The sequence below is a fragment of the Tympanuchus pallidicinctus genome, unplaced genomic scaffold (genome assembly GCF_026119805.1).
Source record: "Tympanuchus pallidicinctus isolate F22 unplaced genomic scaffold, pur_lepc_1.0 scaffold9, whole genome shotgun sequence".
NCBI classification, from domain to species: Eukaryota; Metazoa; Chordata; class Aves; order Galliformes; family Phasianidae; genus Tympanuchus; species Tympanuchus pallidicinctus.
Genome location: NW_026294813.1, coordinates 10,226,563 through 10,253,212, shown reverse-complemented (window position 1 = coordinate 10,253,212; position 26,650 = coordinate 10,226,563). Strand labels below are relative to the sequence as shown.

The following is a 26,650-nucleotide window of genomic DNA, read 5'->3' as shown; positions in this document are numbered from 1 at the left end:
ATGGCTCATTTTACAACCCAAAAAGTAATTTTGATTCTGTGCTAAACTCCTGAGATCTCCTGTCCACAAAGCTATACTTATGTAAGCATAATACAGTATAAAATGTAAATTCACCTTTCATCCCTACTGTGAGTGTCAAAACAAATGCAAGTTGTTCCTTAGCTTAGTGCTGCTAAGATGTTCCAGTTATTGTGATGTCAAGAAGGCAAAGACTGCCAAATCTCTCTGAACAGAAATGTGGTTCCATGAAGTATTTAAAATACGAAGGGCAAGATTTATTGTTAGACCCCTAGGGATATGAAGGGATTGAGGGAGAGAAAAAAGGCTCTGACTGGGAAAAAGAGTGTGATCCTTCATTCAGGGAATGCTGGTAAGGTAAGTGGAAGGGTTGAAGAAGGAAAGAGGAAAAAAAAGGATTTAAAAGAATTAAAAAAAAAAAAAAAAAAAAAAAAAAAGACAATCTGGATAGAGAAAGAGGGGGAAAAAAAGAAAGAAAAAAGAAGACAAAGAGACTAGAAGGTTCTGTTGCATTTTGTTAGTGTTTCCTTGAAAAACTCCCCTTGCAGAGAAGAAGTTTATTAGAGAATTCAGGGAGTCACCTCACAGTGGCAAATAAGGTTGTTCATCTGTGGGTGTGAGTTATTGTGTTTCAGAAATAATTTGAAGCAGTAAGAAGTTTGAACTTAAGAAGGGTAGAAGGGCTTGGTAGTGCATGAAAGTTTCTTCAAAGAGAATATCTGAAAATATTTGGAAATTTCCACTGTTGCAAAATTGTGGCTGTCAGGACAAGTTCACAGTAACTGGAAGAAGGAAAACATCATGTTCTTCCTCTCTTCCATGTTCAAGAGAGGGAGAAATGAAGACCTGGAGAACTACAGTCCAGTGAAACTCATCTCTCTGCCTGGAAATATCATGGAGCAGATCCTCCTAGAAGAGATGTTAAGGCACATGTGAGATGAAAAGTTGGTCTGAGACAGCCAGCATGGCTTCACCAGTAGCAGAATGTGCCTGACCAGTCTGGTGGCCTTCTCTGATGGAATAACAACACTGATGGTGGACAAAGGAAGGACAACAGAATCCTGCATCACATCCTTATCTCTAAATTGGAGAGGTATGGTTTTGAAGGCTGGAGTATTAGGTGGATAAAGAATTTGTTGAAAGGTTACAGACAAGGTTATTGCCAATGGCTCTGTATAAAGGTGGAGGCCAGTCACAAGTGATGTCCCTCAGGGGTCTGTCTTGGGAGCAGTGTTCTTCAACATCAACAACATACTGGAATTGTGTGTTCCCTCAGCAAATTTGCTGATGACACAAAGCTGAGTGGTGCAGTTGACAGAATAGAAGGGGAGGTTCCACCCAGCAGGACATGGACATGCTCAAAAAAATGGGAACAGAAGAACCTAATGAGGTTTAGCAAGGCCAAGTGCAGAATCCCAGATACAAGCACAGAATGGGAGAAAAACTCATAGAGGCAGCCCTGTAGAAAAGTACTTGGGCATCCCAATCAGTGAAAAACTTGATGTGAGCCTGCATCCTGGGCTGCATCAGAAGGATGGTCAGCAGAGAGAGGGAGGTGACTGTGCCCCACTGTTCTGCCCTCGTGAGGCCCCATCTGGAACAGTGGCATCCAGGCCTCAGGTCTGCAGTAACAGAAAGGCTGAAGAGCTGTTGGAGTGAATCCAGAAGAGAGACAAGATGATTGAAGGGCTGGAACACCTCTCCTGTGGAGAAAGGTTGAGGGATTCAGGCTTGTTTAGCTTAGAGAAGAGAGGGCACCAGGGTCATGTCATTGCGGCCTTCCAGTGCTTGAAGGGAGCTTACAAGCAGGAGTGTGACTGAATTTTACATGGTCTGATAGTGACAGAACAAGAAGGAATGTCTTTAATCTGAAAGAGGGAAGATTTAGGTTAGATGTTCTGAAGAAATCTTTTTCTCAGAGAATGATGAGATACTGGAACAAGTTGTGCAGTGTGGTTGTGGGTGCTCCATCTCTGGAGGCATTCAAGACCAGGTTGGATGGGTGTTTAGGCAGTCTGATCTAGTGACTGGCAACACTGCCAGTGGCAACAGGGGTTGGAACTAGATGATCTTCATGGTCCCTTTCTACCTAAGCCATTCTATGATTCTCTGATTTGCTATGGATGTCTTGCAGCAAAGAGTTAACTCTTGGTCAGTATTGAATATTGACTCTATCACTGACTGACCTGCTGAATTTTTCCCACTGATAATACATTTGAGCCTGGTATGCTAACCAGTTTTCAGACCATTTCACGATCCGCTTCCCTGTGCAGTACTTTGATTTGTTAGTGAAAAAATTTCAGAGAAGGTGATGTTGGAAACCTTGCTGAACTCAAGATAATATCTACCGTTTTCCCCTTATCCAGCAAACTAATTATTTCACTGTAGAAGGCTATCAGATTTTATTTTTCCTTCGTAACTCCATGCTGATTACTCACAATTGCTTCTAGTACTATATATATTTCAAAATATTTTCCAGGATTATTTTCTCCATCACTTCTCAAGAGATCAAGATGAGATCCCTAGGGATCAGGAGTAATAATTACTAGTCCTTAGTTCTTAACATTCTGCATCTTTCCTTTCTTGAAATTGGAGTGATATGCATCCTATCCTCAGGAACCTCTCCACATTTCCCTGGCCTTTCAGATGTCACTGAGAATGGCCTTGCATGCAGTGACATTGACCAGCTTCCTCAGCACTTTCATGTGCATTCCTTCAAATCCCATGGGCATATATATGCATGTAGCTTATTACAAGCATTCAGTTGTATTTTTTATAGCTAAAGATCAAACACAAATACATGCCTCCTCTTACTTCTCTGAAAGAGCGGTCAGGCAGTGGAATGGGCTGCCCAGGGAGGTGGTGGAATCACTGACCCTGGAGGTGTTCAAGGAGCGTTTGGACGTTGTGTTGAGGGTCATGGTCCAGTGAGAACTATTGGTGATAGTTGGATGGTTGGACTAGATGATCTTGTAGGTCTTTTCCAACCTTGCTGTGTCTGTGATTATGTAATTCTGAAACTAAGCATGAAGCTGGTTTTGATTTTGCACACTTTTGTGTACATGCTTATGTAAGAGTGTAGTATGTAAACCAGACTGAGAATACTTTGCAAGTTCTCTGGACAATGCAAGTGACCACAAGTTAATGCTAACTGTGCCTTTTCAGCTATAAGCCTAGATCATTCATCTTAGTTTTTAGATTCAAATTTGGTGCCTCGGTCAAGTTTTCTACATAAGTTGTAGCTCTATTTTGTTCAAGATCAATTGAAGTAAATACTGTAATATAGTGTCAGCATGACTGTATAATTGTGCACTTATATACATGTAACTATAAAAAGGAGGCGCATTGCCTTGTGGTTGGAAGCACATATAAATGAAGCGACAACACTTAGCCTCTCTAGTCTTAGGGCATTGTCCCTCCCATTTCTTATATTGAGAAATACACACTCTAAAGTGAAGAAAGGCAACAGCAGAACATAGAACGTATGTGCTGATTTGTACCTCTAGTTACCTTACCTCTTCGATCTGTGGATGAAACAGCCTTTATAAAGTTAACAAGTGACATGGGAAAACTTGAGCTGGTAGGGAGGCCACAGCATTTCCCTTTATTCAGATGACATCCAAGCCATAATGCAGAGCTGGTGCTCTCTGAGCAGCATTGTATTGGAGCAGCTCATTTGATGAAGGGAAGTAGTAGGCTGTACACACAGTTAGATGTCTACCTCTCTGATATGGCTGAAATCTCCTGGGAGGCAATGCATTGCATAGGCTTTCCCTTCAAGCAAGAGCTTAATTTTAGTTAGCTTCCTCTGTAAGCAACAGGTTCCTTCCTACCTTCATAGCCGTTGAAGCAACTCATTCTGCCTGCCTTGAGACCAACCATAGAATGCTATTTGAAAATGCTGAAAATGCTATTTGATTGGTTTTACAAAGGTGGAATTGTTTGAATACTGTTTTGAAGAATGAAAAATCCTCTGAAATGTTTGTGTCCGTCTCACATTCTTAGGTTTGTTATTCTCTCAGGTTAGGTGCTGAGATGAAACAGACACAGACCCTGACATCCCACTAAAGAATTGCACGTTTTTAGTTAGGAGGCAAAGGAATCCTGGATGGGTCCAATTTTGACTCTGTATTCCAATCCTTTTGTTTGCCACACAGGTTAGAATAAATGACTTCTACTGTGAAAAAAAAAAAGTCTGTGAAAAAATTACTACCTTTGCAGTTTCTTCCTGATAATCCATGTTCTCCTTTCACTGAAGTTGCAGTTTTTCTAAGAATCATTGAAAACATGGCTGCTCATTATGTTGTGTGCCATACCACCTCTTTTTCACAGGTGATAAAGAGTCAGAATCCAGTGCGCATGTGATTGTCTTCACACTTGAAGGCTTGTTCTAAATGGCAACATTGCAAATTAGCAATGTTGTTGCATGGAATCCCTGTGCTATCTCCACTAGCTACCAACAGTGAAACAAAATATTCAGAGTACAGTTAGTTAAGCAGAAATTAGGGCATGTCCTTTTTGTTGCCTATAAGGTAGCTAAGATCTTCTCTGCTATTGAGCAGGATTTCAAAATATTTTGAAAAGGCTCCTGGAAGAATTTTGCCTTTGTCTTTGTAGTAAGGTTCTGATTTTGTCACATGGAGATCATTTCCACTTGCTAATATTGTAACAAGTGTTTTAAAACAGGAATTTGTCAGTACTCTTAGTTAACCTGCTTCAGTCAACAGCTGCCTTAGTCTTTACTGTTTTGTTCAGCCTGAGGGTGGTGGTCAATGGCTCTATGTCCAGGTGGAGGCCGGTAACAAGTGGTGTCCCCCAAGGGTCTGTCTTGGGACCGGTGCTCTTTAACATCTTTATTAATGACATCGATGAAGGAATTGAGTGCACCCTCAGCAAGTTTGCTGACGACACCAAGCTGAGTGGTGCGGTTGATACGGCGGAAGGAAGGGATGCCATTCAGAGGGACCTCAACAGGCTTGAGGGCTGGGCTCGGGTGAACCTAATGAGGTTCAACACGGCAAAGTGCAAGGTTTTGCATTTGGGCCGGAAGAACCCCAGGCACCCGTACAGGCTGGGAGAAGTGGTCCTTGAGAGCAGCTCGGCAGAGAAGGACCTGGGGGTCCTGATGGACGAGAGACTTAACATGAGCCAGCAGTGCGCTCTGGCAGCTCGAAAGGCAAATGGGATCCTGGGCTCCATCAGGAGAGGGGTGGCCAGCAGGGACAGGGAGGTGATTGTCCCTCTCTACTCGGCTCTTGTGAGGCCCCATCTGGAGTACTGTGTCCAGGTGTGGAGCCCTCAGTACAAGAAAGACATTGAGATTTTGGAAAGTGTCCAGAGGAGGGTGACTAAGATGATCAGGGGGCTGGAGCACCTCCCCTATGAGGACAGGCTGAGGGAGTTGGGCTTGTTCAGCCTGGAGAAGAGAAGGCTGCGGGGCGACCTCATTGCAGCCTATCAATACCTGAAGGGAACCTACACCCAGGAGGGGAGTAAACTCTTCAGAAGGGCTGACAACATCAGGACTAGGGGAAATGGATCCAAGTTGAAGGAGGAAAGATTTAGGTTGGATGTTAGGGGGAAGTTCTTTACAAGGAGAGTAGTTAGGCCCTGGTTCGGGCTGCCCAGGGAGGTTGTGGATGCCCCGTCCTTGGACGTGTTCAAGGCCAGGTTGGACGGGGTCCTGGGCAACCTGATCTGAATGTGGATGTTTGGTGGCCCTGCTAGGCAGGGGGGTTGGAACTACATGATCCTTGAGGTCCCTTCCAACCCAGGTGATTCTGTGATTCTGTGATTCTGTAACTGTTCTTTATCGTAGAAAATGAGGGTTATGGCTCATGGATCAGTTGTTTGAGTGAGATTAAGAGGTCTTTCCAAAATTTACAAATGTTTTTAAAAATCCTTATTGGATGAGGTTAAAATGGGACAGTAAGATCCTCAACCTTATAAAATGTGAGTGGGCTCTTCCTGTGAGGTGCAGTGTTAGTTGTGCTTATTGCAAAATGTGAAAGAGGTAATAATTAAAGGCATACCATGTCTAATTATTTTGTTCCACGGCATGTATCTGTGAAGAACCGTGATCACAGGTTTCACTTCAGCTATGATACACAGCATAATTTATTTTTACTTTCATCGCTATTATTAATGATTTTTTAAATTTTTTTTTAATGGAAGATTCCTTCTCATGTTACCAAATATTTCTTTAATCTTGTTATATGATCAATTCAAAGATTTTCCCATCTGGTAGTTGTTTGTTGTCTTTTAACATAATTACACAGTTGTCAGTATTTTACAAATTGCACTAAAGAGTATCTGAGTAATACAACATTTTTGCTCAGTCTGCCTCATTTTACATTCAAATCTTCGTTGTTTAGGCATCTATGCATACATTTAAAGAAATACTTAAAAAGTTGGAAATTCTGTGAACATAGATCAAAATTTCTGCTGTTCTTTCTGAAGCCTGTGCTAGCCCTCAGCTAAGGAAAACTCATGTGACATACTAACTGTACTAGTGCAGCGTGGCCTTGTGCGTACAGTCTGAATGCATGCAGTTATTTCAGTGTTTTTTCACAAGTTGCTTCCTTTTTCTGGGTATTTAAAGAGCTTGATACTGTGAACTCTGGTCTTGAGGGGTTTCCACCCACAACAATCAAATTGTTATGAAACAATCAATGAATGTAGGCACCACTGCCAACTTTTCAAAACACTAAAGAATGCTGAATCATGTAGGTTGAAAACTACCCTTAAGATGATCAAGTCCACACTATCAAGCTAACACTACCAAGTCTACCATTAAATCATGTCACTAATGACTTCTTCCTTGAGAAGAAATAAACATTCATATTGAATTAATAATTATTTTTATTTAAATATAGAAGTGCCACTAGTTCAAGACCATTTTAGATACTGCTGCTTTGCCAAATACTGGCAGTGGTAATGTGTTCAGCAATTCTGAACAAAACAAACATTGTTTTCCTTAGAGTGCTTCATACTGTCCTTCTAATGAAAAACACAGTGTTGCTTTCTTAAAAATAGCTGTTCATAAGTTTCTACACTATAGTTTACTGTCTAAAATACTAGGAATGTGATATACTCATCCATATCTTCTTCATTATAATTCTGCTTTTTCTTTCCAATCCGCTTTAGTTATGTTTAGATATATTGATAATGAGTGTTGGTAGGTCTTCTTGACTTTTCTTTGCCATTTAAATCTGTGCTGGTACATTTTAATGTCAAAGTTAGTGTTGAATACTGCTGCTTGGCAAGCCCCCAGTGACAAAGGGATTGCAGGCAGCTGCTAGTTTTTGAGTGAGAAGCCCAGGTGCACCTCTTGATCCATTATGGAGGCTGCCCAACTGGGGGCCTTTCCCAAGATGCCTTTCCCATGGAAGGATAGTGACAAGACTCCACTAAGATTTTGTTCTGTCATCATTCCACCACCATTATGTTCTAGAACTCATCTGTTGTTTTTTGTTTTTTTTTCCCCCCAATTTTGTGTAGGTGCTGGGATGGCAGGAGAAGGCCACATTTTGCAGTTGAGCTGAGGGACGTGTGAAGCATCATCCATCCCCTGCTGACATTTGAGGTAGTGTTTTAACTTTTTTCTTACCTGCAAGTTACTTAATGATTGATGTTATCTAAGAATATGGTGAGTAGAGCCCTGTTGTGCTCTGCATGTAATCCTTACAAATCCTGTGATTCATTCCTGCAGGAGACCATAACGGTAGTATGTAGTATATGGAATTTTGATTGAGATTACAATCCTTAGCTAAGTTTCCTACACTGAACTTTTCCTCCTCCCAGGAAAGAGAAAAAAAAAAAAAAAAAAAAAAAAAAAAAAGAACAGAAGTATTTGAATTAAGGCTATGCAATTCCATCCTGCTCTAAGCTGATGTTTTCATTTCTACTGAGCTTTATTGTCCAGCATTTGAGACAAGTGACTTAATAATTGATTAATAATTGAAAACAAGTGTTTGAAAGCCCTTTTTTCTTGTCAGAGAAAAGCTATTTTACTGTGTGTCAATGGGACACTTTTCATTTATGGAGTTATTTGAACTATTGATTACCTAATTTTTTTAAATGCACAATATTAAAACAAGTGGGAAAACATTCCTTATTATTCCAGGGAAGAGAACCTGGAAATCTGTTCTAGAATATAAGATAGAAAATCTTTGTTCACATGACAGTGAAGTGGCATTTACTATGAATTAATGTGGTGATTCTGATTCATATCTGGAATGCATTTCCACAGACTTAATCAATTTACTATAGGGGTAAAATTTGAATAAAACACTTCATCAAAATATGCTGTGTGTTGCATTGCCTCCTACGGTACTGACCTAAAACCAGGCCAGGACCAAATGACTGCACGCACACACCAATATGATGAACAGCAAAATGGCGTTTATTACCCGTGAACTCTAGCTTAGATAACCTATGTGCTTCATCTGTGCCCCTAAGGGCACGTGCCACACATCAGTCAGAGAGCAGGGAGAGGACCTATCGCGTCACATCCCACGGGGGGGTCTCGCAGTTGCCAGCAACAGCTGTGATGCAAGATTTGCAAATGTATGATTGCTTATGCTGTGGAACTGAAAAGCTGTTATCTAGCTTTAAATGATTACATAAGACTTTACAGCTGCTATCTGTGTACAGTAACAATTTTATGATTGTTATGATTTAGGTTAATTGACTACATATATATAAATGTACACAAATACAACATTATTAAATAAAAGAGAAATTCAAGAGATTCTGGTATAACAGGTAGAACACTCTGTCCTTTTAACGTTTCTGAAATCAAATTGAACTCTGAATGTATTCATTGTACTATGAATCTACACTCAAGGGACTTTTATAAGGAAATATCAATTCCACTAAGAAAATAAAAAGGTCAAAAGAGCGAAAAATTGCTTGTAAAAAAAAAACAAAACAAAAAAAAAAACGCATAACGTACTGTCGAAAGGGACCTTCTCAAACCAAAATCTTTTTTCTTGTGGCTACCATACTTTCTCCTAATAAGTAAAGCACCCTCAAAAACAAATTTATGGATGACTTATAGCTGAATTACAGCAATACAGCCATGCAGAAAGCTGCTTCCGTGCATTCTTTTCCTTGCTTTTCGCGCTGAGCAAGCCAGTCATGCTCCGGCTAAGCTGCCTGGTCTTTATTCCTCTACAAACATCAGTGAAAGAAATGTTTCACTTTTCAAGTGCCCAACTTGAAAAGAGAGTCTGGACAGGCTTCTGAGCACCACTGGTACACCACTCTGTGGTCTTGCCACCTTGTTTTACAGTGTTGTGTTTCAGTTTGCTTCTTGTAAATAAAGGCTAGTAAGTTTTAATTTCCAGAAAAGACAAAAGCAGTGTGATCCTTGGGAAATGCTTGTACTCACATAGCACATGTGCCTTATCAGAAGGCAGTTCAAACTTGTTGCATTCAAGTATGACTCTGCATTAAAAGTTATAGTGGATTCCCAGGTAATGACTTCCTGAGTCAAGTAATTGATTGCCCCACTGAGGGAAATGTAATACTGGACCTGTTGCTCACAAACATAAATGAACTAATTGGTGTTGTCAATAATGGAGACTGCCTGAACTGTAGTGATGATGCTGTGTTTGAGTTCATGCTCCGGAGGGACATGAGATAGGTGAAGAGTAAAATTAGGAAGCTAAACTTTAGGGAGGCTAAATTCCAGCTCTTCAGTGATTTACTCAACCGAACACTATGGGAAACAGTCCTCATGGGCAAGGGTGCAGAGCAGATCTGACAGATCTTTAAGGAGGCGTTCTTCAAGGTGCAAGAACTTTCCATCTGCAGGTGTAGCAAGTCAGGAAAGGAAAGCAAGAGACTGGTGTGGCTGAACCAGCAATTGCTGGTCAAACTGAAGAGCAAGAAGAGAATGCACAGGCAGAAGAAAAAGGGACAGATACCATGGGGAGAATATAAGGAAGCAGATAGAGTGTGTAGGGATGGGGTCAGGAAATCTAAAACCGAGCCTGAACTGAGCTTGGCTAGGGCTGACAAGAAGAACAGGAAAGACTACAGGTACTTCAACCACAAAAGGGAAGACCAGGAGCCAGGAGTGACTCAGACAAGCTGGTAATAACAGACAAGAAGAAGGTTGAGGTACTTAACAGCTTTTATGCTTCTCTCTTCCCTGATAACCACTCACCACACAGCCCTCAAACATTTGGTTTGGTAGGAGGGGATCAAAGATCAGGCTTGTGGCTACCGGAGGAACCCAAACATCCACAGGTCTATGGGTCCCAGTGAGATTTTTCCCAAAATCTGGAGGGAGCTGGCTGACATAGTTGCCAAACCACTCGCAATGATATTTGAGAAGTTATAGCAGTCAGGTGAAGTCCCTGAAAAAAGGCAATAGGCCCATTTTTTAAAAGAGCATAAAAGAGGTGCCTGAGAACTACTAACTTGTCAGTCTCACCTCTGTGCCAGGGAAGTTCATAGGAAAGTTCCTCCTGGAAGCTATGCTAAAGCAGATGGAAGGCAGGGAGTGATAATGGAGAGCCAGCATGGGTTCACCAAGGGTGAATCCTGCTTAACTAGCCTACTGGCCTTCTGTGATGGTGTCATTGTATCAATGGACAAGAGAAGAGCCACTGATGTCATGTGTCTCAAATTCAGTAAGACCTTTGACACAGTATCCCACAAATCCTTCTTTCTAAATTGGAAAGGTATGCATTTGATGAGTGGACTGTTCAGTGCACAAAGTATTGGCTGCAGGTCCAAGTCCACAGAGTGGTGGTCAATGGCTCCATGTCTAAATGGAGATGAGCGATGAGTGGTGTCCCCCAGGGGTTGGTACTGGGTCCGATACTCTTTAATGTCTTCACTGGTGACATTGACCAGTGGAGTCAGGTGCACCCTTAGCAAGTTTGCAGGTGACACCAAGCTGTGGGGTGTGATTGACATACCAGAGGGATGGGATGCAGGCTTGAGCAGCGGACCCAGGTGAATCTCATGAGGTTCAACAAATCCAAGTGCAAGGTCTTGCATCTGGGTTGAGGCAACCCTCATTACCAATGCAAGCTGGGGGATGAAAGGATTGAGCACCGCTCTGTCGAAAAAGGCCTGGGAGCTCTCTTATGAGAAGCTCGACGTGAGTTAGCAATGAGCCCTCACAGCCCAGAGGGCTGCAGTGTATTGTGGGCTGCATCAAAAGAAGTATGGCCAGCAGATCAAAGGAGGTGATCCTGCCCCTCTACTCTGCGCTGGTGAGGCTTCACGTAAAGTACTGCATCCAGATGTGGAGTCCTCAGTACAGGAGATAGATAGACCTGTTGGAGCATGTCCACAAAAATGATCCGTGGAATGGAACACCACACCTACGAGGACAGACTGAGAGAGCTGGGGCTGTTCAGCCCGGAGAAGAGAAGGCTCTGCGGAGATCTGAGAGCAGCCTTTCAGTATCTAAAGGGGAGCTACAGGAAAGAAGATACAGATTCTTGAGCAGGGTCTGTGGTGATAGAATATGAGAAAATGGCTTCAAGCTCAAAGAGGACGGATTTAGGTTAGATATAAAGAAATGTCTTTTACAGTGAGATGGAACAGGATGCCTATTTATACAGTGGATGCTTTGTTCTTGGAAACTTTCAAGATGAGGCTGGATAAGGCCCTAGACCTGATCTACGTGTGGTGTCCTTGTTCATTGCAGTGAAGTTAGCCCAGATAGCCTTGAGAGGTCCCTTGCAACTCTTAAGGATTTTATGATTCTAAGGTAGAAATTTCTGTGATGCTTTCTTACTTGGTATTTTTCACTGACTAGTCTAGACTAATGTGACAGAAAACATTTTGACAGAGGGAACAGTGCCTCAGTCTTCACAGCCAGTCTGGCTTCTCATGGCTGTCCTGTCCTTGAATTTCGAAGTGAGGGTCAGAGAGCAAAATCCCTCCCAGTAAGGTGAAGCGTGTCTTACACCACCTCATGAAGCTGAATGTGTACAAGTCTAATGGGCCAGATGGCATGCATCCCAGGCTTCTGAAGGGACAAGCTGATGTGGTTGCCAAGCTGCTCTCCATCATATTTAAAAAATTGTGGCTGTCAGGCATAGTCCCCGGTAACTGGAAAAACAGGAAACATCACTCCTCTTTCAAGAAAAGAAGAAAGGAATACCTAGGGAAATACAGGCTTGTGAGACCCCCAGGACTGGTCTGTCTTGCTCTTCAACATCTTTATCGACCACATAGACTGGGATTTAATGTACCCTCAGAAAGTTTGCTGATGACATGAAGCAGAGTTGTGCAGTTGACACAATAGAAGGGAGGGACACCGTCCCGAGGGACCTGGACCACTCAAGAAGTGGGAACACAATAATCTAATGAGCTTTAGCAGGGCCAAGTGCAAAGTGTTGCACTTGGGTCAAGGCAGTCCTACATACAAGTACAGACAGGGAGAACTCACAGAGAGAAGCCCTGCAGAGATGTACTTGGGCATCCTGATGGATGAGAAACCGACATGAGCCATTGCTGTACTCTTGCAGCCCAGAAGGCCTGAGCTGCATCAGAAGAGGGGTGGCCGGCAGACAGAGAGAGGTAATCGTCCCTCTCTAGCCTGCTTTTATGAGGCCCCATCTGCAGTACTGTGTCCAGGCCTGGGGCCTGCAAAATTGAAGAATGCAGAGCTATTGGAGTGGGTCCAGAGGAGGGCCACAAAGGTAATTAGAGGGCTGGAGCATTTCTCATTTTCTGGGCAACCTGATTTAGTGGGTGGCATCCCAGCCTGTGGCAGGAGGGTTGGAACTGATGATCTTTTAAGTTCTGCTCCTACATAAGCCATTTTATGACTGATTACTTCAACAATAAGAGAAGGGAGATAATTCTGGCCAGGTAACTTACAAATCACATACCCATAATTTATACAATTTATGTTAAGCTAGTTTTAGGTTAAGAATTGGAAACGTGATAACTGTTCTCATGCAGATTAAAGAACTAAGCCCTTCTGTATTTACTTCTTGATATAGTCCTGGCTTTGCTAACCCTTAACTGAGTTGTATGGAGGCAAGTTTACAGCTTTGCTCTTCAGTGAAATTGAAACTTGTAATGCACAATGTGTGATGGGAAATGTACATCTGCACATTTTCTAGATTGATATTAACAAAGTATTCTGCTCTGAATAAGGATTTTGTGTATCCTAAATGAATGCATTGTATTGTTTCCTTAAAAATTAAACAGATGCCTTGTTATTTGAAATCTGAGATATTGAAAGTGCCCCATAGATATGGCAAGAGTAATTTGTGCCTCACTGACATTTACAGTGCAGTGGAAGATAACACAAGGCAGAGCTTGAATTAGATTTTGAGAGTGCTGGTAGTTCTGCTGAATATGCTGGAAAAAAAATTAGTATGTGCCAGAAGTAGCAGAGATGTTTGTAAAATAACTGCTGTAAAATATTCCAGTAAGTGGCATCTCTTTAGCTGTTAACACTCACAATCTACCAGGTTGGCACACCTCTCTGTCTTTTAAATATAGCTGTGCTAATTTTTTTGCATACAACACACACAGTATGGAAACCATTCATGGTGCTATAAGTGCTTGAGAAAAGCTAAGGGTATGGAAATGAAATTGGCTCTGTTCTATTCCTCCACAGTCTGGAAAAGCTTACAGGCATACAGGGCTTCTCTTTTGGCCTTTTAACTTTAAGGAAGACATTGCCTAAAATGAAAATGTCACTGTGTAAATGCTGTGTTGACAATGAATGTATCCATCAGTTTGATACTAAAATGCTGTAATACTTTTCTGATCAGGCCACTTGTTTAGTGATGTTAAGGTACATGACCGTTTGTGTCATGTCCCCTTGTTTGTGACCGGGATCAGATCCAGATCCTCAGTCAAAAATGTTAGTAGTAGACCAATATGTACTTAATCATAAAAAAGAAATACACTCTTATTTTTTAGCTTTATGGTCATTCTTCATGCCTTTGTTTTATCAGTTCATCATATAATTTGAAGTGTTTGCTTTTTACCAGTTAATGAAACAGTCATCGGTAGAACAATGTAATTTCCTGTTAAATAAATAGAGTTAAATTCTACTGCTGTTGAGTCATATGGTACTGCAGACTTGAAATCAAAGTTAGGATTCAGTTTGAACAAGTCTGGCAAAGACAGGTATTATGTCCTGGCAAAAGTCTGAAGGCAGTCATGTTTTATTAACTACTATGCCTAAAATAGAAAAGAAATTAAGGATGTAAGCACAGAAGTATACCACAAAAAATATTTACTTTTTTTTTAGTAAAATACTCTGTACTCCTTAGTGTAGCCACTTCTGTTCTGGCTCCATGCTCAGAAGATAGAATTCTGGGTACACAGCAACTCATAAATTTGCTGTTTGAAAATTATTTGTGGAAAACGGATTTTCCAGGCTAAATATAATACACTGGGCCAGTGTGAAAATCAGTTAAATCTATGGGAGTCTACCCTCACATATGTGGTTTTATGTGCCTTAAAAATACGTAGCAACAAATCAAGTCTTACTCTATAGGTACCACTCTAGAGTTTATTACATGTCACTAGCAAAAATATGTCAGTATGGTTTGGTCATTGCAGAAGTACACAAGATGTAAATCTGAATTTTGGAAATGCTGATCTCGACATTCCGACTTCGCTGCGTTTGACTCGCTGTTAGCTGAGTAACTGCAGGCCGCTTTACTCCATCCACACCCTTTGCCTATCTTGCAGTGGAAGCAGCTATTCTCTCTCACCATGCTCTTTTCATCTTTTTTCCTCTTGAAGGCACACACTTGCTATTCTGCTTGAATTACTGACAGAGTCCAAGAAATAGGAAAAAGGAACAAAGGGAAACAAGTGCTGCTCTTGAAAAAGCAGCAGCTCCCTGTATCTCCCTTCACTGATGGCAACAAGAAGAAGCGTTCTCTACTTCGGGCTGTGGGTGGCAGGATATAACGAGAAAGGAAGGTTTCAAACAGGCTTCATGGATTTCTTCCCTTCCAGGTAGAGGTGGCACAAGCTGAATAGCATATTTTCATGGGCACGATCTGCTTTATTAACTACATACAAAAATCAAACAAACCAAAAAACTACTTAAAGAATCCTGTTCTTAAAGTAAGCTAGTCTTCAGTTTCGTATGCTTCTCTTTGAAGTTCTGCTATCATCTCCATTGATTTATGCATCAGCTCCTAGTACAGCTGCTTGTTAACATATCACATGACTTCCAGTCACACCAGTAAAGTAAATATACTTCTCTCATCAGGACAAATTCTTTTTGGGGAAGAAGTATCTTTCAGGTTGTTTCAAATAAGCTGTTTGCTAAAAAATCACGTACTATAGTATGCAAGCTTCCTACTTACCAGTGGTATAATACTTCAGCATTTCAAATCTCAATTTCTTCTTCAGATCCTTCCTCATTATTCAAGCATATGTACAAGCATGCCTGGCGCTATTTGTAGTGAAATCTAGAACAATTATCTGCATCACAGGTACTGATCTCTGTACATGTTTTAATTATTAAGACTTAAAATCTAGTAAAACCCTTCAATCGGAATGGAAAGAAAAAGACACAGAAAAATTAAAGTACAACTGTGTTTTGTAAATGCTACATTTTGAGGACATTCCTATTCTGTAAGGGCACAGCCATTGTGTACCTACCGTCTGAGCTATTTGGGAGAAACCTGGCTAAGCCCAGGATCTGTGCTTTTTTGTGAATCTCTGTGTACCATAGAGAGCATCTGAGACTGGAGGGAACCTGCTTGTCTGTAATTGAAAGCCAGCCCAAACCAGACCTTGCTTACCAACAAAGTAATTTATAGACTACTGTAATTCTGCATTAATTGTTCTCTGCAACCCACAGAATAGCTAACATTTGGATTTACTTTCTAATCTTTGAAGGATCGTGGGGCTTTTCTTATATGTAGTTAAAGCACCCTGTATCAATTTATATTCAGAGCTAGCTGATAACGTGACTCATAAGCTCTCTAATCTTTGCAGGCAATCACTTATATAATATGTGAAAGCAGCAACAGAATAATGTCTTCAAGTAATTCTGTTGAGTCATTATTCTTTCTAGCATGTGAGTCCAGTCACCTGTTATCAAGTTTGATTGCAGATATTTGCATGCAATAAATGAACTATAAATAAGGACTAATTTACACACCACAGCAATTCAAAACTAATGACTCTGTTTACTATGATATTCTGTGGTATAATTAGTGTTGGGAAAATGATCTATGGAGATAATGATTTATCTAAGGTTGCATTGCAGTGTGTAGTAGGACTTAGGAACAGTCAGACCCACTGTCCTCATTGTGACTGCTGTTGTTTACAGACAATTCAAGTGTGATCGCTTTGTGTTCTGTACATTTTTGGGAGGAGATGGTGTGTATCATCATGGTAAAAGATGCTAAGCCTAAGTTGGTGAGTGACAACCCTGCCTACAGCAAGGTGTTGGAGCTCAGTTGTCTTTAAGATCCTTTCCAGCTGATCCCTTCCAACTTGGGCCACTCAATGATTCTGTGATCATTAGGATCTTTTGTACAAACAAACAAAAAATCATCTTTGAACTTACATGGTAAGGTCTTTCCAGAGATGGAAGAAGCCTGGTACGTTTCAAATACACTTGTGATACTATACTTACTCAGTGTAACAACCACAAAAGGGACTATTGTGTAGCTCTTTCTCATTTATATAGACAGTTTCTGAGCATGATCATGGTAGTGAAACTGAAAGTTGTAGTTTAGTTTGCAGGGCCAAGCACTGAGTGGGAATGTTACTGATACACTGATTAAAATTGAAAGGACCAGTTGTTAGGGCTTCTGCTTACAGGCTTTGTGAAGGCAGTGTTGCCACTTCCTTCGTTATGGAAGGGATGCAGTGGGGATGCAAGGCTGCACGAAAGAGCTAATGATAGTCTTACAATGATAGCAGAAAAGATCCTGCTAGGGTTGTACAAACTTTTCTGTGGCTACAGTGCAATGTCCTCACCCTTAGTCAACTCATTTTTAGCATACTGTGTGCATCTAATAAAAGTTGTGAGATCTAGCTTGGTATAGTGTTTTGTTGAGTAGCCCTCTTGAAATTGGCAAGAGTATGAGCAACAATTCTGGTGGAAGTGGATGGAGGATGAGGACTCTCAGCTGCCCCTTATGGAGGGTAACTTGTCAAGTTTACCTGTAGACAACCATTCCCTTGTGCTCCTGTGTAAAGTAACAATGATAGGAATGAAGAAATGAAGAAATGAATGCATTTGTCTGCTTTCATTACAAAAAATGTTGAATTTGCTCCAAAGTTTCACTGTCTTTAAACATGATGGGCTTCCTGCAGGCAGAGATTTATCACATTCTTTGAATGAGATGTACTGCCACGTGCAGCCAGCCTGGCTTAAGCTGAGCTTAAGCTTACTCTTCTGCATGTAGTATGCATGCAGAACTGTGTCTGTATTAATCCCTTAATATGGAGGGGAGAGATTTACATCCACTGTACTCTAGTAGTTACTGTAGCTAAAGACTGTTGTGTATTCTTTCTGTTCACAAGATAGAGCTATATATTTATTAAGAAAGTTTTGCTAATTACTCAAGACTTTCAGAAGAATTAGTCTTTCTAATAGTTACCATTCTTAATCTCTTAATGCAAATGATTAGCTGTGTTATGGTTTGCTGAGGTTTTTTTGAGAGGGCTGGCAATAAATTCACTGTTCTCATTAACACACTGGGGCAGATAAATCACTGGCTACAGCAGCTCTCCACTTGTTACTCTACTGCGGGGCAGTGGTGTAAATGTAGGCAAGCTGCTTCCTTTCCTTGTGTGAAGATGGATGAAGGCACTGAGCCCACTGTGGACTGTATGGAAAACACTGTTAGAAAACATTAAAAGATCTCTTCATAAATAGATTTGGCAAATTAGCATTAAAATTAGTAACCTCATTTCTATTGTTTATTGCTTATTTGACAGGAAGGTCTTAAATTTTTCGTTAGTAGTAGAGGGGCATGGAGTCTCAGTGAGCTCTTTCAGTTTCAGATACAGATTTTTAATTGCCATCTGCAATCACCAGCTGCTACCTTTCTTACTCCAAAACCAGACTTCCTTGATGCCTACTTAGAAGATTAACTGCATGATTTTCATCTTTGCTGAGCTAGTGACTTTTAAATAGGTTGCTATGTATAGGGACTGTAAGCACATGCACACAAATTAAAAAGAAAAAAACACATTTGTGAAGAATTTTTTCAGGACCAGTACTAATTGAGATGGCTGAAATAATGGCAGTGATATCTCTGAAAATGTGATCTAGGAGAAAAGTTGCTTTGAGTCCTTAGAAGAGAAAGCACAAGACTCAGTAAATACATTGCATTTGAATTAATTCAGGTAATGAAATGAGCTGTTTTCTCTTTCTCTGTTTGGAAACACTGGACATACTAGCCTTGGAAAAAGAGCAGCTTAGCAGTTTATGTCCAATGGCTGTTGGCTTAAAAGATGTTGATAGCTGTATCACAAGAATGTGTTTAATTCAAACACAAAGGCTATAGACATCCTGTTTGGATGGAAATAAAAATGCTGATGTGTTTTTAGACTACTTGTGATGGATATAGTCAACTTCTTTTAATGTGAGATACTTTATCAAAGCTTTCTTCAAACTCTGTGTTTGGATATTCTAATTTCCAGATCTTACCAATGAAAGTAGAGGAAGATGTTAAGTGACTTTTTGAATCTTTGGACAGCAGTCTTCAATGAGTTATTTGCAGCTTTATGAAAATGTACTTTTACAATGCTGCATGTAAAAAAAATAACATTTTTTCCCCATAATAGTACCATATGATCTCTCTCAGGTTTGCATTTACTTAGACAATTAAGAATGGAGCTCAGAATTTTTTGTGAGGTCATGTAAAGTGGTTTTTAAACACTTTTAAAGTGTGCAGTTGTTCAAAGCAGTGAGATACTTTTGGTAGATGCACACAGTTTATATATTCAGATTTACATGGACCTAAAGCACAAAAACTGTGGGGAATAGAGCCAGGAAGCTAATCTGGTATCATTTAACAGAAGACAACTTCTTAAAAAGATAATTGTACCTGATATTTACTTGTTCATTTGGCTGTAAGTGAAATCAATATAAATCGTATCTTAAAACTTGTATGAATTTCAGGACACGCAAAGCTGCACTAATTTAAATGCACTTTTTACTGATATACTCTCTCTTAAACTAGTTAGTCATTATTTGTTGACCAAGCAATTGGCAGCATGTGAAATGTGGACGCTTTTCTGCTGCTTTCTGCAGATAATCAATGTGAATATGTGAGCACTTAGGGTCAAAAATGGCCATCTAGAAATTCTGTTCCGGTACTTCTTCCCTTACAAACTTTCATTTAATTCAGTATTTAAGTCAGGAAGTTCCTTAATGTCTTACAGGCTTTTTATGTAGTGTTTAGTCTGATTAGCGGCACATGAATAATGCAGCATTCAGTTGAACCATGTAATTAATTTGTCCCATCTTAATGAACTGTTAAGTAGTTCCATTAGTCTAGGATAAACACTAGGGTCTTTAACCAGAGTTTTGCAGCTTTTTGAAGATATCTTCCATGGAAGAGAAAAGCTTTGTATAAATACAATTAAAAATGAACTCCCTGCCTCCTGACAACAAATATACTCTGAGATCTGAAGGGCAAGCTTGAGTTCAAGGTGATTAAAAGAAACTGAGGAAAACTGCTTGGCTGTAACCAAACCTGGATTCACTGTGGTCAGCAGAAACTTAATTATTTATAATCACTTGAGTGGCAGCAATCTCTACCTATAATCAGTTGATCCTGTTGCAGAAAAGTGGAAGAGCTGAGGTGCTGATTTCTTTATAATAAGAGTTCTGGAGCCTGATTGGCTATAGTTGCCCACGTGCTTGTTAGTACACTTGCTAATTTGCGTGATGTGAATCCTAGCATTTAGAGGGGAGAATTATAATGCCATGTTCTTGTAGTTATTCTCCAGTTCTTGCAGCTGAATTAACTTACAAGAGCTTTTAGCAAAAGCCCAGCGTATTGTCTGAAGTCTGGATTCATTAAATAACATCCAAGAATCTATAACCATTTGGTCTATTACCAGTCTAAGTTCAGTTTAAGTAAGAGTAATTATATGATAAAGTTGTCAAGGGGGAAAAGAAATTTTTTATTTTAAAAAAAGTAATTGTTTTTACAGATTTTGTTTCCAACTTGAATTCTTACATCTGTTATAAATGATTTAACTTACATAGAGCTGTAATTAAGAACATAGAATTGTCTCTATTCCATACTTTCAGTTTATTATGAAGATATACTTCTTAATAACACCCAGATTTGCATCAAACCATGTGTAATTACTGCAGCTTTGTGCCAGACCTTCATTCTTTCCCAGTGGTGCTGTCTTTTGTTTTTGTGAGTTTGTTGGGTTGTTTAGTTGGTTTTTGTGTTTGTTTGTTTTTTTTGAGAAATTCACCCTCTCTGAGATTTGTTTTTTTGCAACACATAACTTCTGTTTCTGTGGTATTATGTCATGTTCTTTTCATATCCTGAATTACCACAGACCTTAGGTGAGTGTTCTGCTATTCATCCCAACTGAGGCAATCCATTACTTCTGTTTCTTAAGATAGTCAAGTATATGGCACTGACAAGGACTCAATAATAGCAGGCAATCATCCAGGTGTTGATGGTGACTCAGTCAAGCTGTAATATCAGCACGCAAGCAGAAAAGTCTTTAGGTCTGTGGCAGCTTTAGATTGTGTTGCTTTGAAGGTTTTTAATTCGTTTCATCTGCGAATGACTCTGTACTGTTGGCATTTATTGTAGTGAGAGTGAGCAGGCGATGTGATTTCAGCTATGCGTATTGAGCGAAACCTGGATGAATTCTGTAACATAAGCAGGGAAATAAGATTTTCTTTTCCTGCCACTGATCTTGCCATGAGATAGCTTGTAAGGAATGTACGCGCTCCCAGAAATAAAGTTATTTCCTCCCAAAAATTCAGCAAGGGTATGCTTATATATTTGGTATTTGAATACATATGCTTTAGAGTGGCACAGAATTTGTGAGCCTGAATTTGCATTTGCTTCTTCTCTCATCCATGGGCACTGTGACCTCTTGCGTGCTTGCCTGTTTGAGATTTAATGAAATGGTAACATACAAAATGGCAGCATACGAAAAATGTAAATCTTATGGGTTAGTCCTTCTTTCAGTTATGTTGTTTGGTTTGCAGTATGAAGCCACCTTTGGTTCTGGAATAGTTGCACATGTGTTGTTTGGCAAGCCAAGTGAAACTGAAGGAGGTTGTAGGGGAAAAAAAATCTCATATTTGGAGTGCTTGGAGTACAGTGAGTTAACGGAGATGGCAAAAGCAGAAATTCCTTCTTAGGCACAGTTTAATGAAGTGTAATATTTTTCTCTTTCCTTTAGGTCCTTTCAGATTCAGGAGCTATCTAAACATAAAAATTCCACTTCAAAGAACAGTTTTGTATATAAGCAGAACTATTTATGACTTGCTCCAAATTCAATATTGTTATCTGTCCAGAGTAGATACAAACCATTCAGTATGCTCTAAATAAACAATTTATTTTCTCAGGGATTTTCTTAGTCTAGCTTCCCCAGTTTGTGCTGACTGTGTTCACGTCCCACTGAAGAGTTGTGTTTAAATTCACTTGTGATTGACCTTACTCCAACACAGCTATAGAAAAGGGCCAGGAATTTTTCTGTCCTTTTTATAACTCCTGGCTCTCTTTCTCTACTGAAGCAATTAGCCTCAGCTGACCTCTAGCCAAATGTTCCTGTGGTCAAATTTCAGCTGCCTTGAGGACAGTCAGCTGTTGTAATTATTTTTCTGGTTTTAGCTCTCTTCGTTCTTTCAAACTGCAGGAGTTAGGTAAGATATAGATTATTAGAATATATGCTTTAGAATAGCATGCGTTACAGGCACTGGAATTTTTTGATCGGCTCAGTAACAGGAAGTGTATTTGTGATACTTGTCTTTCATAGATGTACAGACATAATTTTCGGGACGTTGATGTTAGTAGATTATAAAAGGTGAAGTTTGTCCTAGAGCTAATCAGAAGAGAAAAGCCGACTCTCACTAGGTTAATGTTGCAGCCTCTGAACAATACTGCTCTTGTGAGCTTGCACAAGTGTTTTAGAGGAACAGCGGGTTGTTACAAAACAGTTATCTGAGAACTTTCAATAAGAAAGTTGTCTACTGGTGTAGCAGATGGTGCTTCAAAGGAATCCTCTCTGCAAAATCTTGCTCTGTATCACCAAAAGCAGTATCATGATGGGGCAGCTGCTTCGCAACAGATTTTCTCCCATAATCCCGTAGACATGCATGGTGGTACAGCTGTACCTTGACCTCCAGAAGTTCTGAAGTAGAAGACTTACTGCATATCAGCAGTGCTTTCTGTTTACATGCTGGGTGCAGAGGGGATACAAACCCCAGTGCTTCACATCCCTTGCAATGCTTCCTTTTGGCTGGGGAAGGTCTTGGGCATGAGACTTATCACACAGGCTCTGGCGAGGACATGGAGTTTCCTTTTTCCATGGCCTATATGAAGCATAAAAGACTTTCCACGTTTTCAGATGAGAGCAGTCATAATTTTTGAGCTCAATCCTGTCTGTACTGGGCATGTTCAGAATAAACCTGTTTGCTTTCTTATTACAATTTATAACAGATCTTTGTTAAAAATATGGATTCATTTTTGTTGAAGCAGTTTCCTGATGGTATCACTACATGCAGCTATGTAAACAAGAATGCCAGCACAAGAGGAAGAGCAGTATTGAAATGGAATTGTGTCTATTTGCAGCATTAAGACCTTACTGAAGTTTAATGTGATGTCTGACCTCTGGGATATGTCCAGACTCCTGGGTTAGTGCTCGAGCTATCAGACCACTTTTCCTTGGAGGAAGTTGAGATAGCTCCTAGTTCCAGTGCAAACAAAGGGATAGCCTGTGGGAACCAATCCCCTTCTCTTCAGAGAAGATCCTTGGTATGATGTGGTTACAGCAACCAAAATTCTACTTGCAGTTTTCTGTGAATGACCAACAGAGTTGATGATTTTGTATGGAGTTGGTTGGGTTGTAGGTTTTTTTGTAGCTGTTGTTAAGCAGAAAGAAGTAGGAGAGTTTGGAGAAGAGTATTTTGAAAATTAGCAGATGTTGGTGGAGATAGGAGAAGTGTAAATAGAGGCAATGTGGGATGTCTGGATGTTATAGTAGAAGAGCAGGGTTGTAAATAAAGTAACGCTATGCTCACATCTGCAAAAGAGGGAGCAAAGCTTCAGAGAGAAAGTGGAAGGGCTGTGGGGATGGACTGTTCGTTAAAGTGGAAATGTTCTAAGAGGGGAGAAACTGACAAATGCAGTGAAGAAGAAAATTTATTAATAAGAGACAACAAGAATCCTTTAGTCATGAATACGGATGGAATGGGGACTCGAGCTAGATAAAAATGTAGCTGTGCTGGGATGAATCTCATACTGTGTCTACTCTGCAAGTACGAGAGTTAGTTTCTAGTTGCTCTCTGAACTTCTACCCAGTCCTGTGCTTTCTGGCAGCAACTGCCTTCCACCACTCCTCAGTTTTGCTCCACAGGCTCTCACATCAGCCCTAACGCCTCACAAGCCTGCATCCCTCCAAGCTCAAAGACTTCTGCCCCTTTGGACAGAGCTGTGTCTGCTGGGAAAGGGAGAAGCACTGCAGGTGGGCATTTCTGTAGCAGCCCCAGCACAAAAGGAAGCACCTTCCGGTTTGTCTTTGCAGTTGTATGTTAGGCTTTGCAATGTAGTTGGAATAAATTTTCCCCATGCTGGGCTTGAAACTGGAGAATTATTGAGTAGTTTTGCTAATGAGGGTGTGAGAAATACATTCTGATTTTCCAGTTTTGTTCTAAACAGCATGAATGAGAAATCTGGCATTAATAATAATTGCTTTTTTTTCCTGCAGTGTGAGTAATCTGTTCTCTTGCGGTGAGAAAATTAAGTAAAGCGAATTATCTTTTAAGTTCAATGTGAACATAGTTTTCCATGCTCAGCATGCTTGTGTCTTACAGTTGATTGAATTCAAACTTTGCTAACTCTGGTAGGACTATTTTAGCAGCCAAGTTTGCTAGCACCAGTTGTTTTATTCAGTAGCACCCAGTTAAAATATTGTTCCACAGTGGACTCAATAGTTTGATTTATTCTGCTGATCTGTTATGTCAGATGGAAAAGGAGAATGTCTAGCTGAAAATACTCCAGTGTATAATCAAAGTTTGTTGTACTACTTTGTGGACAAATATAAAAGTGCTATTTCTCTGTCCCCTCAGAACTCGTTTTTCACTTTGTGTGGATCTAGACTCATGAAGTATTATATATGTCCTGCAAAGACAAACAGCATCTGGGGAGCATGAGCTTGAAGTCTTTGTTCCCCGAGAGAGATTGTTCTTTCCTACCTTAAGATTTAACCTAGGCTAGTTGTTGAGATCCATTCCCCACAGGCTGCTCTGTATGGAGTGTGGTTACTTTGGTTGCAGCCTGGAAGCAAGCTAAAAATTGACAATACTGATTTTTTTCTTCTATATTAAATGAACTAGTGACCCATGAGCTAGTCTTCTTTTAATATGACTATTTTACTATCTATCTCCTAATTCAAAATCAGGAGATACTGCAACTAAATATGCTGTAAACTAAATATGCTTCTAGTTTAGATTCAATCAGAAATTCAACGGAAATAGATAATAATTGAAGTGTCATGTACCCATAATAATATTAGTTTATAAAGAAATTCTTGTTGTTCTTTGTTAATACAGAATTAGAGGTATGGATCTTCGGCATCTGCTGTTTACTTTGGCACTGGTCTGTGCAAATGACTCACTTTCTGCAAGTGATGGTAAGTTTAATGATATCATTCTGTGCCTTTGTATATGTAGAACTTTAAATACAGAGTGGTTTTGTATTATATGCATCAGGACTGTGCAAGTTCCTTGACTGTTTTACCTGGGTGCAAAATGTGAAACATATGTCAGTCTCATTGTAAAGACGGTGGGTAAGATGGAGACAGCAGGTGGGAAAATAAAAGAGAAGTTCATAGACAACACCGGGTGTGTGGTATGCAAGCAGTCTGAATCAATGATGATGTTAGATCTTAAGGTTTTCTTTGTTCATGTACTGAAATTATGTAAGAATTGTGTGGTGTTAATTTTTTAATTGAAACTTTTTCTTGTTTTTTAACAAGCATATTTAGTATATTTCCCTGATAAAAGTAGAACTATTTGAAAGTACAGAGGAAGTACTTTAAGGTTGGGTGTATTTGAACTGAGGCCAATATGAACAAGTTGCATAAGAAATACACTTAGAAATTTTTAAGTAGATGCTAGGAAAGGGATTTGAAATGAACATGTAAACTTAGACAACCAGATGGCTGAGGGTAGCTAGAAGAAACCTTTTTGTCCAGGTGAAGCTCTGTTCACGATTCACCAGATTGCCCAGGATTCACATGCACAGAATGTACATCTGACTTTCCTCAGTCATTTTCTTTCCAAACGTATTCACCCTAACTCATCCATTTTTAGATTTAATGTAGGGCTGGAAATTAATCCTTCCAGCTGAGCTTTCTCTGATGCTTTGTCCTCTTGCAACCAGCAATGCTCTGTAGCCCATTTCTGTATCACCCAGAGGCCTGCCTTGAACCTGGTTGGTCCTTTGTGGAGTGGTCTTTTTTATTCATTTAGGACAAGAACTTCCTGTTAACTTCAGTGGGAAATTTGTTGTTGTGATCAGACTGATCTGCTAGCACCGATTATGATCTACTCCTGTAAACAAATACAGAACCGAACCTGCTCTGTCTTGTTCTGGCCTTTGGGGAGAACAGTATGTTTTCCATAATTACTAATCTTACACAAAGGTGTTGCCGCTTCTCCCAAAACTGCAGAGCTGCAGAACTGGTGGGGCTCCTTAAGCAGGTACCCCTTCTTACCTTGTGGCTGAAGCCAGTGCTAGCGGAGAAAGTCAGGGCAGCTTGATGAGTAATTTGGAAAAAATGGAGTGGATGCAGCTTCCACAGCAAGCTGTAAACAGACTGATAAAATACTCAATGAAAATTTCTCACATCCCTCAGTTTAATTCCTTTTTCTTTGCTCATTAGTTCCAATCCTGCTTAAGCATTACCAAATGGGAATTAAGTACAGATAGAGTTGCCAGCCATGCTTTGTTAGTCCTTCTGGTGTTATTTTCAGAATATGACATGAAATGAAAGGGCTGTGTAATAGTTGCTTATAAACATAACTGGTTAAAGGTGTAATAATCTTCTTTCTCCCTGATACAGTTATGCATTATCTTGGAGTTTCATACTTAGTATTTCTAATTACTTGTATTTGCAGAACTACTGGAGAAATACAAGGGGTATTACCTTATTGTTAATGGGGACAATAGGCTGCAGAAAGATATAATTAGAACTCAGATGATCAATTTTCAGAGAACTCTTCTTTAAAGATCAGTTATTAATAAGAGCTCAGGTTGGAAGAAGACAAGTATCTGTATTAACTTCCATGTTTGTGGCTCAGATTCTTGTCATCAGTCTTATTAGGCATCAGATCATATATAAAATTAGATTTTCTACTGCTAGTTAAGGTATTTTCTGTAACATCTACCAAATTTAATTTGAATTCCAAATGTAGCTGGCTGCTGAAGGCAATGAA

General features: G+C 40.0%; 1 protein-coding gene across 6 annotated transcripts in view; it reads left to right on the top strand.

Annotated features, from left to right (window-relative positions):
• Positions 1-26,650, top strand: part of GHR (growth hormone receptor) — a 131,328-nt gene that overhangs the window by 41,454 nt on the left and 63,224 nt on the right. For 2 of the 6 annotated variants that reach the window (XM_052670356.1, XM_052670358.1), the window contains exons 2-3: positions 7,519-7,603; positions 24,764-24,843. In XM_052670356.1, coding sequence (XP_052526316.1) covers positions 24,774-24,843 — 70 coding nt within the window. In that variant the 5' untranslated portion in view covers positions 7,519-7,603; positions 24,764-24,773. Of the gene's footprint in view, positions 1-7,518; positions 7,604-12,636; positions 12,693-15,387; positions 15,471-24,763; positions 24,844-26,650 lie in introns of those variants that run through there. The other 4 variants (XM_052670359.1, XM_052670355.1, XM_052670361.1 and 1 more) reach the window with 4 other exon arrangements.